The sequence below is a fragment of the Tiliqua scincoides genome, chromosome 9, assembly GCF_035046505.1.
Source record: "Tiliqua scincoides isolate rTilSci1 chromosome 9, rTilSci1.hap2, whole genome shotgun sequence".
Lineage (NCBI taxonomy): Eukaryota > Metazoa > Chordata > Lepidosauria > Squamata > Scincidae > Tiliqua > Tiliqua scincoides.
This window is the reverse complement of record NC_089829.1, coordinates 26,431,159-26,446,193: the sequence shown is the minus strand read 5'-3', so window position 1 is coordinate 26,446,193 and position 15,035 is coordinate 26,431,159. Positions and strand designations below refer to the sequence as shown.

General features: G+C 43.1%; 1 protein-coding gene across 2 annotated transcripts in view; it reads left to right on the top strand.

The window, feature by feature from the left end:
- The window catches only part of USP10 (ubiquitin specific peptidase 10), a 39,115-nt gene extending 26,120 nt beyond the window's left edge, over positions 1-12,995 (top strand). The window contains exons 7-14 of one of the 2 annotated variants that reach the window (XM_066637010.1): positions 437-492; positions 1,309-1,412; positions 2,485-2,584; positions 3,381-3,558; positions 6,726-6,891; positions 9,740-9,884; positions 10,698-10,763; positions 11,891-12,995. In XM_066637010.1, coding sequence (XP_066493107.1) covers positions 437-492; positions 1,309-1,412; positions 2,485-2,584; positions 3,381-3,558; positions 6,726-6,891; positions 9,740-9,884; positions 10,698-10,763; positions 11,891-12,078 — 1,003 coding nt within the window. In that variant the 3' untranslated portion in view covers positions 12,079-12,995. Of the gene's footprint in view, positions 1-436; positions 493-1,308; positions 1,413-2,484; positions 2,585-3,377; positions 3,559-6,725; positions 6,892-9,739; positions 9,885-10,697; positions 10,764-11,890 lie in introns of both variants that reach the window. The other variant, XM_066637009.1, reaches the window with a different exon arrangement.
- Positions 12,996-15,035: the final 2,040 nt, after the last annotated feature.

The following is a 15,035-nucleotide window of genomic DNA, read 5'->3' as shown; positions in this document are numbered from 1 at the left end:
ACTGTCAGTTTAACATGCAAAAGTCACTTCTAGCACAGACGCTGTGAATTATGAATCTCAGGCTATACCTGAGAAGTGGAACTCATTTACATGAACCTACCACGTGGGTTTAAAAGCTAAGATACTGCCCCTCTGTCTCAAAGCTGCCCATCCCTTGTGGGGGGGATTGCTTCTTATTGTTTTGGCTGTGAAAGGTGGCCTGTAACACAAGTGCACGTTGGTCATTCGTCAGTGGGATTGTAATTCAACAAAGGGAGATAAATTAGTCTTTTTGTCTGAGTGATGTAAACTGGTAACAGCTACATCCCTAATTGAACTGTGCCAATTCCAGATGTTACTTGGTTCTTGGCCAGGTGCTGGCATAGCTAGTTTTACCTAGTAACATTTGCTGCTTTTGATGTGATTGACACAGATTTCTTTTGTTCCACTTCTTCAGTGTCCGCTTAATGAACGAGTTTACAAACATGCCGGTGCCTCCAAAGGCAAAGCAAGGTGGGTGAAAAATATCAAGTGCTGTTAGTTATGTATCGGAACATGGAGGAGCACAATGCAGTCTTTGTACAATTCAGCCAAGGTTCTCTGCTTTTCCAATACAGATGAAATTGCATCAAGAGGCTCGTGTTGCATAATATATTATGAATGTTTCTGTGTTAAACAGCATCTTTGGCATGTCTACCTAAAATTAGATCTTGATCTGAGGAGGAGAGCATAATAATGGCACTGCTCTTCTGTTCATTTCACTCTGTTGTAGTACTTTCTAAGCTGGCTAGAAACTCCTTGTGCCAGTTTTCAGTAGGGTGTCAGTGGGGGACGGTGGCCTTGTACTTAGCCACTGCTCTTAAATTTGCTATTCCACCACAAATCAACTGTCTGTCTTGTTTGTTTGAAAAGCCAGTCACTGTCATCCTAGTTTTGCATTGATCTGTTGCCTCCGGTTTGTTTTGCAGAACTCTCTGACTTCTGTATGACCCACCTGTAGGCTTTTTGTCTTTATTCCCCGTCAGTGAATTGATGGCAAGATAATACTGAAAATATTCTTTGTGTGCAAACCATTCTAGGAGGTTGTAATCTACAAATTACTTCTGTGTAGTTTTTCCGCCTGCTTTTCACTTTGTGTGGCATGATGGTCTGCCATGGGGCAATCAAGGCCTCAGAAAAGCTGCCTTTTACTACAGACCTACAATAGCAACCTCTTCAGTGTGTTTTGGAAATCTGGCATTGTGCTTGTCCATTAATATGCTCCAGAAGCTAACCTTTTGCTTACCTTGGAAACATTGTATTGCCCCCTCCCCTTCTTTTGCTTTGCAGCTTTGGGTGATAAAATTGCAAGAGACATCAGGCCTGGAGCTGCCTTTGAACCTACGTACATCTATAGATTGCTGACAGTTATCAAGTCAAGCCTGTCAGAAAAGGTGAGGTCTAGATCTTACAATGTGCTTTCCTTACCCTATATCTGTATGTAAGTACCGCTTTAAAAGCAGAGTTAGCAGTGCCACTTGACTGCTGCAACTGCTACTGTTGCTTTTCATTCTTCATGACAGGTTTTTTTTAACTGATAGATCACCCCAAATTGTGCCAGAGATGAGGGGGAACCACTGTTAAGGAAGCAGTCATTGTTTGAGGGAATCTGAGTCAAACAGAAAATAGTGTGCATGTTAATGGCAGGATTCTTGATTCTTTGGTGCAACAAAAACATTGAGGGTATGGCACCAGGATTTTGTTATTTTCTGTAAGCCTTGGGGGAAAGAGAGGAGTCTTGCATACAGTAACTACTGAAATCTAACTATGTGGAAGTGAACTTTAAGTGAATCTGGAATTACAACTGGAAAGGGTGTCCAAGAATGGAGCACAAAATGTCAGTTGCTTCATTAAATTTGACCTGACGTTGGGATTGGTAAAACCAGTGCTTTGTGTGACACATTTCTATGTGTCTGTAGAAATGAGAGTGGTTCTCTTGTCAGCAGTGCTCTTTATCAACATCCAGACTGCTTTTTAAATGCTGTCTTGGCACAAAGAACTCCTGGAAATTTGGACTTGAAACCTTGACACTTTGGACCAGGAGCTGCTGAAAGAAAACTTGCTGGGGCCATACTCATTAGCACTTGTGATAGTGTTTCTTAAAGTGTGGTCCATGGGCTGGCAACCAGTCTGTGAGCCATCAGCATCATGTTTCCTGGTGCTTCTTCTTTTTTTTTTTTTTCCAGCTTCTCAGTCTGCCAAGAGGTTCTGAGAAGCTGGAAAGACCCTGTCAGCCTGTATAGGTGTGTTCTATGCCACTGTCTTGCCATGTGATCATTGTGAACTTTCTTGTGCATCTGGTCCTGTGCCAAATGAAAATAAGTTTGATTGGAAAACTTGAATTTCAGTTCAGGTGTATTGTACAAAGGTGATTTTGAATCGCTCAGACTGCATTAATCTGAAAACCTTCCAGTGTTGGAGAATGAGCAATGATAAGTATTCTGAAACACCTAACTGTTCATTCAGGGCAGGCAAGAAGATGCTGAAGAGTATCTGGGATTTATTCTAAATGGCCTACATGAGGAAATGCTGATTTTGAAGAAATTGCTATCTCCACACAGTGAAAGTAAGTTATTTTTTAAAGTGAAAATTTAGATGCATAGATGTGCTTGTATTAGGCCTTAAGGAGACACTACTTAATAGTTATGTATGGATACTTAAACCATGTTGTTAATAATTTCATCTCAAGCAAAATGGTGGTACAGTGGTTTGAAATGTTTCTACAAGACATGGTTTACATTAACCATGATCAAGCAAAACATAGTTATGGTAGTTTCCCCATATTTCCAGTTACATGTTGACAAAGCTGTTTTCACTGATGTCCACACCCACTACATCAGTGATTTTCAACATTTTTCCATCTCACAGCACACTGACAAGGTGCTAAAATTGTCGAGGCACACTATCAATTTTTTACCACCAAGAAGGCACACCATGATGCCGGTAGGGTGCTCAAATTCCCCAATTGCTCTACTAATAAATGACCCTTCCCAATGTCCTGTGGCACACCTGTAGGCCATCCGCGTCACACCACTATGCCACGGAACAGTGATTGAAAATCTCTGCACTACATATTTAGAAAGCTAAACCTTGGTTTTACTGTGCCTTGATCTAAACTATGGTTAAGTGTTGCGCCAGCACCATGGGCAGTCTTGTGGACAAGTGGGAAGCAGAACCATTGAAGTAACTTTAGAATAGTCACCTAATGAGTAAAATCCTTTTATAGTAGGTTTCGTACACGATAGTCATCCTTGTTGCTTAATAGCACATGAGGTTGCTATCAACTTCCAAATCATTGTCCACCTCTTTTGAAAGAGTCATGTCTGCAGATGAAAAAATGCATTTTTATCTTTCTTAAGAAGCTGCCATTTCCAATGGCCCAGAGACTCAGCCTGTAAATGAAGAGGAGGAACAAGAGGAGCAAGGCGAAGGCAGTGAGGATGAATGGGAACAAGTTGGACCACGCAACAAATCCTCTGTCACTCGGCAAGCGGATTTTGTTCAGACACCAATTACTGATATATTTGGTGGCCACATAAGGTATGGTTTTCATTTTAATGAAACATAGGAGTGTGTTCATATGAGAGATACCTGCTTGTCTTTCCCAACCCCTAGCTGGACTTCCCCTTCCGTTTTGCCATAGCTTACTCAGATCCCTTTGTTCAATGGAATATATTCCCAGGTAGGAGAGCATAGGATTGCAACCTGAGTACATTAATTTCATGAACTGGAAAAACTAGGAAAATACTCGGGACTTAAAATCTGTTAATTAATGAATTCTAGAACTGAAGTACAGATGCTGTTCTTCAGGTGACCTGGTCTCCAGACATTTAGAGCCTTGAAGGTCTTGTCATAGAGATGCCTTTGTGTGCAGGTGCAATGGGGAAGGATTGTACCCAGCATGTTTTCCTGAGCATTGTAAATTAATCATTTGGTTACTCAACCATGAGAAAATTGTCTTTAAGTACCATCACAATAAAATATTGCTTGTACTCAGATCCTCAGTTAACAGTTGTTTTAACATACATCCGTGAACCGCTCTAGACCCTCTCCCTTAATGTATCTTCCCTTCCTTTCTGCTCTAGCATATGTGGTGGGTAAGAGTGTGGTGTTGAAATAACATCCCTTGACTTTAACTGCTTAAGCTGTGACTGGGCTCACCAGAACCAGAGTTCCTTCCAATCAGGGTCTCGTCTATGTGGGAATATGATGATTTTCATAGATACTCCTCTTTCTGAAAAAAATGCTATGACAAATTATAGATCCATTTTATAGGAACTTAATGTTTGCAAATATAATTATTGCACGCAAAAGTACATCCAGAACCTTGGTATAAGGCAAGGTCCTGTAAGTGCAACATGAGCTTTTGTCAGCTTGAAAAGTGACTTGTTGACAAGTGCATCAGAATTATTTAAGAGCTGTTGGGACTTAAGACTCAGCAAGACATGCTTTGAAAGCCTCTGCTTTGTATATTTAATATGTTAATAATTTATTGGTGAATGTGGTGTCCATCTTTTGACATCCAAAGGAAGCAAGATGAAACTGAGGAATTTTTTTAAAGAACTTTCTTCCCGAGCAGGAGAACCACAAAGATCCAATCCCACATGTGTTGTCTGCTTTCTGCCACGCCTGTCCTTTTTCACTCTACAAAGTAGGTCACCGCAGAAACGGGATCCCATGTTGGGATATTGGAAAGCTTCCTCTTGTGAAGCAGAGGGTGGAGAAAGGAATGGTTTAGTAGTAGTCTACCAATTGCAGGCACCCAAAAATAGCTGCAATTTTCCATTTTATATTTCTTCTGTGAGAATGTGGTGGATTAGCACCTTTCTCCCCCCAAAATTTTAGCTTATTTGAGTTATCAAACACTGGCAAGCTTATTTTCATGAGATTGAAAATAGTGCATTAAAATGCAAGTATGAAGGTATCTGAATTTTTCATGACCAAACATATTTGTATGATTCTTGTGCGTAGCTCCTGTGCATCTTTCTTGCTTACAGCTCTTAAAAGGGAATGTCATTTTGGGCTCTTAATTTTTTTTTTTAGTTTAGAAAAAAAGGTGAATATGGAGGGGAGGCACACAAGAAATTTATGAATGGTGTGAAGAAAGTGGATAGAGGGTCTCTGTCACCCCAGTGATATTGATTGGCAGTAAATTCAGCACAGGCGAAGGAAAGCAGCCTTCACACAACTCACTCATTTATGCAATTCACTGCTATAAGATGTAGTCCTGGCTGCTGCTTTATGTGGCTTTAAAGGGGACTTAGAAATGGAGGCATGTCTACCAGTCGTCTTAATTAAGGGGACTAAGTGGACCTCTGTTCAGGGACAACATGTCACTGCACACCAGTTGCTGTGGAGCTACAACAGGGCACAGCTGCTGTTGCCTGCCTCTGCTTGTAAATTTCTTGGAAGCACCTGGTTTGACTCTTGTAGGAGACAGAACCCTGGACTAGATGGAGCTCTTTGCTCTAATGGGCTGGTAGTGCCATCTTGCCACTCGTAATCCCTAACCCCCTGTATGAGAGACTGTGGCAGAATCTTCAGCTAAGTTAAATTTCTCATGGAAGATCGTGACATTTCAACAACTATGGTAGTGGTACACATTTGTAGCTTTGATGTACCCATGTGCTTCATTTCTTTCTTCCCCACCCTGTCATTTTACTGCTTTTTTAAAAAGTGTTGTGATATGCCACTGTTGCGGCCTACCTGGGGACAAACCACAACCCACTTGTGGGTCCTGACCAAACTTTAATTCTTCCACTCTTTAAAATTGTCCGATCCTGGTGGCTGGATTCCAGACAAGCAGGCTGCCACCTACTCGGGTCCTTCTTATAAGTACTGCAGTCTTATTTCTGCCTGGGTATGTGATACTAAGGAAAAACCCCTGCAGAATCATTCAGAATACTAGCTGCAGTCTGACATGAAGAGTAGACAATAACAGGTTTTACGTCCAGTAAGAAGTGCTTTTCATGTGAGTAAGCAGCCCGTTGACTCATGATGGGAACGTGTCATGAACGTGGTGCTGATGTAATGGGTGGGGCAAGTTGTCTCCTGAAAACATCAGCCTAACCATTATGAGGGCTTCACACAGCCCAAGAAAGAGCTTATTCTTGCCTTCAAATAAAGGTGCTCCTGTGTGAAAGAGGGAGAGCTGTGTTTGTGTCAATAGTAAAGAGAAACTGAACTTGGAGGCCATGCCTGGAGCAAGGGAATGGGGCTTTATTCAATATTTCACATTTCATGAATGAGCCCAAGCAACAGGACAGTTGTTTTTAAGTGTGTATCATTTGTATCTGCCTATTGAGCTATCAGACTATGCACAGTGGTTCTAGAGCACCTTTTCTGGTACTGTGTGCTAGCGAGGTGAATTGTCAGTGGCTTTCTGGCAAAAGTGATGTCTTTCTACCCCATCTCTTGCAGCAAGGCACATAATCCGTATTTCACTTTTCGTCTAAAACCTGAAATCCGCTTCCACGTACAGAACATGTTCATTACTTAAATGGCTGTCACAACTTGCTGTGCATTTGAAATGTATCAGGTTGCCATTTGCTGCAGAGTTTGCAATTTTGTTATGGGTAGAGGTCTGCTCCATGTTATCTAGCAATAGGTGTGTTTCACTGCAGGCTCACTGGGAGTCTTTTCTCCAGGGCTAAGCTTCAAATAGTTCTTTCATAAATGCAACTTTTCACTCTTGTTCATTTCCTCAGATCTGTGGTTTACCAACAGAGTTCAAAGGAGTCTGCAACTCTGCAGCCATTTTTCACTCTGCAGTTGGATATCCAGTCTGATAAGATACGCACAGTCCAGGATGCACTGGAGAGCTTGGTAGCAAGAGAGTCTGTCCAGGGTTACACCACAAAAACCAAACAAGAGGTAGGTTCCTTTCTAACTGGCTACTTTTTTGCAGTCACATGTTACAAGGGTTTCTATGTGGCTGCAGATTATATAGTCACACAAAACTTATGCTGAATTAATCTTTCCGGTTCAGTGTTGTCTACACTGGCTGGTAGTATTCAACAAGGTATTTTGCAGTCCTTATTGGAGGTGCTGGAATTGGAGCCCTCCTTTATGCAGTGCAAGCATTATGCTGTGGCCCCCATGATGCGTTTCTAACACAAACGCAACATTTGTTAACTGACTCTGAAGTCTGGTATTTTAAGAAGGCACTTCCATGGACAACCAATTGGCAGCACCTGAATCTGCCACTGCTAGGAACAAAACTCCCAACAACTCAGTGGCACCCCGTCACATCTTTTCAGGATCATTCCCATGATTCCCTTAGAGGAGGGAAGTAAAAGAGAAGCTCAGGCAGATGGAGCTGACTTGGGGAAGGAGACATTTCATTCTCTGCTCATCGGGTTCTCTTCAGCTTAATCTCCACTTCATCCATAACCCTTTGAGTCCCCTTGGGCAACTGTGGGTGCTCCCTTCTTTTTCATTTTACTGGCCACCATGAACTAGGAAGAGTCCAGTGTCTCTTTTCTTCCCCAGTGGACCTTCTTAGGAGCTTAAGGAGTTCCCTGTTGGAACTTGCAACTGGGATTTCATTGTCTTTGGGTCCAATCCTAACCCCTTATGTCAGTGGTCCGCAAATGCTCTGGGAGAGTTTGAGAGCCACTAAGTACTGGTGTGGGTGGGGGGGAGGCAGCGGGGGCAGGGGGAAGGCAGCGGGGGCAGGGGGAAGGCAGCGGTGTGATCCCCAGGATCGCGCCGCCCAGGGGGGCTGCAGGGGCTTGGGTACACTCACCAAGCCTCCTGCAGCCAGGCTCCCTGCAGCAGTGAAAGTAAATGCAGAGCGATCGCGCCCCGCCTCCGCTAAAGCGGAGCGATCGCTTTGCATTTACTTTCACTGCTGCAGGGAGTCCTTGCTGCAGGTCGCGCCGGGCTCCCCGCAGCTTGGGGAGGCTGCAGGATGCTTGGTAAGTGCATCCAAGCCCCTGTAGCCCCCCTGGGCAGTGTGATCCTGGGGATCGTGCTGCTGTCTCCTCCCTGCCTCCAGGCTGCCCCCGCCCCTTAAGGGAGCAGAGGCCAGGGCTCACAGGCTGGGACGTCGCGGCGCCCCAGTTTGAAAAGCCCTGCCTTATGTCAGTGCTTTCCAGCACTGACATAAGGGCAGTGCAGCTCTGATGTAAGGGAACAAACATTCCCTTACTTTGAGGAGGCCTCCATGAGTGCCACCCAACTGCAGGATACAGCACACGTCCCCATTGGCACCGCTATGCCAGTGCTGGAAAGCACTGGCGTAAGGGGTTAGGATTGCACCCTTTGTCTCATATTCTTGATACTGGAACTTTAAAGTCAGTGCCCCTTGGAGCGTATCCTTCTCTGACCCCAGTATCCAAATGGAGATACTTGAACCCAATCAACCTCCTCAGAACCTGTAGTGCTATTTCATCTCTCCCTCACATAAACCTAGTGTGTTAAGAATTGACGCAGTTTCATTTATAAATATTTACATTGTGCCCAGTAGTAACGGTTTAAAAGTATGTCAAAAATAAGCTTTTTTGTGTGTGCAACCTTTCTGGTTGCTTTTGGAGGGTTATTTTGCATTCAGGGTTGTCTTCTTTTAGATTAGATATGATATATTGCAACCGAAGCATTGCATTTTGATTGGTTGTAAAATCACTTTATGTCTTATAATATTTTCCATTGTTGAGCACTGATGGTTCTTGGGTTTTCTAGTAGGCCTTAATGCAGGAAGTACAGGAAATCTTCATAAACAGTGTGATGCACCACAATGTAGAGAAAAGTTGGCCTTGGGTGTGCTGCTTGGGCATTCGGGGTTACGGGGGTGGAACAGTCTTCCTGCAGAAAAGGCTGAGAAGTGTACTGCATTGAGAAATGATGTGTAGGCAGTGCAGGCCTGACTGGATTTTATGTCTTGACATTTTGTGTGGGAGTGATGGTGGGAGAAGATGACTTTGGTCGTCTGAGAGGCCTCCTTGTATGGGAGGAAAGCTGGCTGTTGACACTCCTCAGGATTCACCACATGGGTTTTGTTTGGCCAGCCACTCTCTCTTTTGGGTTTCTGGTGCATAGATGGTTTTAGTCTCCTCCTTACTTAACAACCCAAAGGTTCAGTTATGACTTCTAGAAGGAATGGGTGTTCACTTGAGGTGTTAGTCTGGTCTGGTTTATATTTGAGTGTCTAGTCTGAGAGTGCACACATCTCAGATTGCATTTTTGTGTTCTGTAACTTTTTAATGGACACAGTCCTCCATTCTGTTACACTTCATAGCAGTCATTAATATGAACTAATTAAATATGCAAATCTTAGCTAAAATATTTAGTATCTTCAGTGTAATGCAGACTGAAGCCTAAGAGCTGAACTAAAAGTCAGTTTTGCATCGAACCTATTTGAAAACCTTGGAACCTAGACAAAAATTGTATTCACTTTTTTGTACATGGCACAAACTATGGAATCCTACATCTTTTTTACTCTGAAGTCTTTCTCTGTTCAGTGGGGTTCATTACTAGTAAGTGAGTTTAGAATTCGAAACTGAATGTGGTGGTTTGTCTCATAGTTTCAGTATGGTACATTTTCATGAAAATTAGCATTATTTTCTCTCCTTCATGGAGGAAGTCTGCATTTGTTAGCTCTCCACTGTCTAGAGATGGACAACGATTTCAAGGGTGATCTCCACTTCTGGTCCTGAGTACTCTTTAATTGATATCTGGCAGAGTCAGGGGTTTGGTTAATGCTCTGTTGTCTCTCCACTAGGTGGAGATCAGCCGGAGAGTGACCCTCGAAGAGCTCCCTCCAGTCCTTGTCCTGCACCTCAAGCGGTTTGTCTATGAGAAAACTGGGGGGTGCCAGAAACTCATTAAAAACATTGAATATCCTGTCGACTTGGAAATAAGTAAAGGTGAATCTTTTGAATAGTCTTATTGTTGTGGAAAGTGTGGGTTGTAGAACGTCTTTCCAGTTTTCTTGTCCTTCATTAACCACGCACACTAAAAAGGAACACACACTTTTGATATCAGAGCACTTCTTTCCCTTCATTCCAGTAAGCCATATTCTCAAGTCACCCCTTATTTTCTCCTTCCTCAACTGTTATACAGCTTTCCCATCCCTACCCACCTTCCACTTTTAGTTCTCTTCATCTATTCTGCTCCCATATAATTAAATTCATCGCAGTACTAATTCTAGTGGTTCAGTTGCATGATTCAAACATGTTTCCTGCCTGTGGAGGGGTCATGTGCTTCTTTCTCCTTGTGTATTGAGGGTGCCACTTGGGTCACAATTATCTGAATCAACCCACAATCAATGTAATACTTACACTGTTACATCCTTCATTAATTAGTAGCTATATTCTTGTTCATCTGGATGCCCCATAAAAGTCTGGCAATATCTGACGTAATATTTCAGCTTCATCCTAAACAATTTATTATAAAACCCATCACCCATTGCTGCTCCTTGTTGTGTAACAGCCATATCTTTCAGACCTCACCTTGGGAAAGCCTCACCATGGAAGAGAACAAGAAGCAGCAACTGTTATCCCCAGCAACTGTTCTTGTTACTCCAGGGATAATGGTCACACATCTGAGCTGTTACATTAGACAAGCCACTATGGGCAGGCTGAACTTTCAGTAGTGCTTTTGTTGGGTTACTCTTGCAGTAGCTTTCATGCACAAGTACATTTAATAATACAAAAGATGAAATGCCATGTGTTTTTCAGAGTTGCTGTCACCAGGTGTCAAAAGTAAAATATTTAAAGGCCAAAGAACCTATCGGCTCTTTGCAGGTATGTATGTATTTGTCTCAAAGTTTTGAATTTTGCTGCAAGACTTCTCAATGTCTTTCAGATATTGACGTTCCCCCTCAAATCTAGCATGTGCTGCTAATACTATAAATGGTCTCCTCGTCTGTAAACTGTAATATGTGCAGTTATGGATCCAGGAACTTAAGGTCAACGAGACAGTTTGTCTTCTGTAACCAGAACGTATTGTGCAATGGTCAATCAAGAACGTTGCTCAAAATTAATCCCAAATTACTCTGAGGTGCCTGTTGCTGGCTGCAAGATGCAGTTAATTTGGAACCTATGTCCAAATTTGGACATAGGTTCCAAATTCCAATTCCTATGTCAGGACCTGTGGAATTTAGAACCTTTTCCAGGACTGGTATGATTCTGAATAGTGTGAGGGATGGCAAAGTGGGGAAGTATCTGGGATGGTGGAGGGACAGGCGGGAAAGCAGTTGTACAAAGATATCTTAAAGTTCAATCTGACCATGAACCCTCCTCTTTCTGTTTAGTGCTATATGGCTGCAGCCACCACCACACACCCAGCTGCACACTTGGGCCCCTCAGTGAAGCTCAGTTAGGGTCGACTTGAAGGAAGCATTGGCTAGTTTGAATGTTGAAGTGTAAACATGCCTTGATCATTGGGAATATTTTGGGAATGAGCTTTGGCTCTGACACAGAAAACTTTGAGATCTGCATTTTTAATGTGTCTTAAATGGGGGCAAATTCACATGTTGAGGAGTGTCCACAAAGCACCAGGAACCTATCCCCCCTTGAAGAGGATACCTAGCAACTCATTTGTGCTGCAGTTTGGAGAAAGGAAAAAAAAAATCCAGAGTCTTTCCCATTGCTTCTTAATATTCTCCCTGCATCAGAGCAAATGAGAACATTTTCCTTTCTCTCCCTGAAACCCTTCAGATTTCATCAGGAAGACCCATGATAGGGTGAGTTTGCCAGCAAGGACGAATACTGTCTGGCTAGTAAGCCAGGTCAATATTTGTGGACCCCTGCTTTTGGACAAGTTGAGATTGTCCCATAAGTTTATGTTCTATTGGGCAATCCAGCACTCCAACTTGGTCTGATTCTGTTTCCCTGTGGCACATCAATGGTTTGTTTTTCTGCCTCTGCAGTTGTCTACCATCATGGAAACAGCGCAACTGGTGGCCATTACACTACAGATGTCTTCCAGATTGGTCTCAACGGCTGGCTGCGCATAGATGACCAGGCCGTCAAAGTGATTGCACAGTACCAGGTGGTGAAGCCGTCTGCTGAGCGCACAGCCTACCTCCTGTACTACCGCCGAGTCGACCTGCTTTGAAACCTCCCGTTCTTCTGCTGTGTTTGCAAGATTACCTGCTTTCTAGAACGCCAACTCTCTAACTCTCCTTTCCCCCCCTTTCTTCTCAATGCTCTTTTGAGTGAATTCTTTTCCTCTTCTACCGCTCCCCCCCCCCCCACAGCTATGGGATAGAGTGAAAGGGAATGCTACCTTTTTGGGGGCCCGGTTGGTGTTGGCTTATTGACTTTATCCAATTAAGTCTTTTGGGTTTGAAAGACTGTCTCACGAATCTCACACAGAGTATTTTTTGTGTTATTGCTGAATCCTAAGAGATTAAAACAGGGGATTTGCAAGTGATTTCCACTTTCTAACTGCATAGTAGAAGCTGCCCTACACCAGCAACAGAACTTGTAGATTTCTGTGAAAATGTTTTATCTTTACTTAAATAAAAAAAACTTAAAAAAAATTCCTCTACATCCTCCCCCCCCCACTAGTTTTTTTTGATAAATGGTAAAATATGAGCCAGTGTCTTATCAAGGAAAAAAAAGTCCTTTAAAAAGAAAATACCCTACAAAAAAAAGTATAAAGTATACAAAGTTGCTGGTTCCTGATAGGAAAAATATACACATTTTAATAATTGTGCGATGAGAAACTGCTTAAGTACACATTGCAGATCAAAATACTTGGAGTTAAGATGTTAGTCTATATAGATGGGTGATTGTAACTTTATTGCTATTAAGAGATTTCAAAACTGCATTTATGCTTCTGTGTACATGGGATTTTAAAACAAAAAATGGGCAAAATAATGAAGGTTGATATTTCTTTCGGTCTGCTTTGTTTAATTTTGCTGTCTGCTCTCCTATAATGTTGAGTTCCTCAGTGTACACAGTCTAGTGATATCTAGAAGTATAAAGTTGTCGCCCATCAATAAAAAAAAGTCACAAAGTTGGTTTTAAGTTCTGAGACTGTTTTTTGGCTTGGGGGGGCATTTGCATGAAAACAGTGGGATTCAGGTAAACAGCAAAGGTTTCACTGGAACCACCAGAGGCAAGTCATGTGGAGGCTGCAACATGATCACAAGTTGCAGTTGGCAACCTCCTGATTTGCCACACTTGCATTTCACCAGTAAGATAGGTGGCCTTAAAAGTTGGCTGGAGGAAGTCATGGACTGCAGGTGTCCTAGTGGCTCAGTAGAGCAAGCCCCATTTCAGAGGTAGTTTGCCTCTGAATGCCAGTTGAGGGAAGTGAAGAGCAGCGGGGTGGCTGTGTGTGGCCTTGCCACGGTAGGAGGCGGGGTGCTGGGTTGGATGCTCCCCTCACCAAATCCAGCCAAGTTCTTGTGTTCTTAATGAGACCCACTGGTTTGTAGTGTGTCAGAGCATTGCCATACTCCAAGCTTGTAAATAGCCACTGGCCCTGGTTGGTTTTTTCAAGTCCAGCAAGTAGGAATCTTCTCCAACAACTAGATATAACTTTTGTAAAATGGGAAGGCACAGCCGCGCTGTTCTTGAAGTTGCCATGCCACAAGTGAAAACAGGTGCGGGTGGGCATGTGTGCTGTTCAGTATTTTGTGGTCTAGTAACTTCTGTGGACATTTACAAGACTATTATAATAATAGTACACTGAACAAAGCTCCCTACCCCTCACTGTCTCCCCTGAAGCGGATAGCTTGATTCTATTCTGTGGTTTTTGAGCAGGGGTAAACAACAGCTTTGGTTACTGTGGGAAGTGGCTGCCCTATGGTTCAAAGATGGCGTGTCTGCTTCATGCATTCTTATGCAAACAAAGCCCTTCCTTTCATATGTTGAAATTCTCAGTGCATAGCTAGGCTGATTGTGATCCATAAACTGAAATGCTTGAATATGTATAGTGGCAGCCATGGAATAAGAATGCTACGATAAGGCCCACAAAGTGTTTAGAGTGAACGACATCAGCAAAAGCTCTAAAATCCAGCACAAATAAGAGTCTGACTTACTTCAAAGCTATCTGTTTGGCCAATTCGTGCAGGGAAGGTGTTCTAAAGACAAGGTGTTACGACTGTGAAAAGGCTGCTTCACCTTACCACCTAGTCTGCCTCTGGAGGTGGGGAGCATTTGGAATAAAGCTTTGAAAGAACCTCTTGGTCACTCCAAGTCCCTGTTTATCCCTAGCCCAAGTTGAAAACCTGTTGTGCAGCTGCTCTACCTCCCACCACTCTTCAGCTTGTCAGATTTCCAAAGGAAAGGCGTTTCGGGTTGGAGAGTGTGCACCAAGAATGTTTTTGTCCTGTCTGCTCAGACTTAACTGAGGGAGGGCAAGACCATTAGGTTCTCAGGTTGATCCTTAGCCCATGCTTCTTTGCGAAGAGGAAGAGTACTTGCTGTTGGCATATATAAAATCCCAGGTTCAATCAGCAGCGTTTCCAAGTAGATCATGATCTGAGGAAGGACTATGACTTGCTTGTGGAGCAGTTCCTATGCACTTGTCAGATCTGGGGTTCAGCCCTGGCATCCGCACTGTGAAAGCAAATGCCTGAAGTTCTTGGAGACCACTACCTGAGTGGATAATCGGGCTAGATGGACCTCTGATTCAGTATTACAATATTTAGAATTGCCACTTTTGTGTGAAAAGCAGTAATACAACATAGCAAAGGAAATGAGATGATTGTTTCCTGTTCCAAAGGAAACAAGAGAGACACCAGCAACAGATACTGGAAGGGATGCTGTACTCCTAAACTGAAGTTTTGGGCTGGATAGGATGGTCATAGCTCAGTGGTAGATCACTTGCTTTACATTCAGAAAACTTTAGGCTTTAATGCCCAACATCTCCAGTTACATCTGTAAGAAACCTCTGTCTTGAGTCTTGCTGCAGATAGAAAATGCTAGGCTTAGTGGTCTGTGAATTAGACTTAAACCTGGAAGATCCAGGTTCAAATCCCCTCTCATCCTTTAAACTTCTTGAGTGGGCCAGTCACTGTCTCGCAGCCTCACCTACCTCACAGGCTTGGTTGTGAGGAC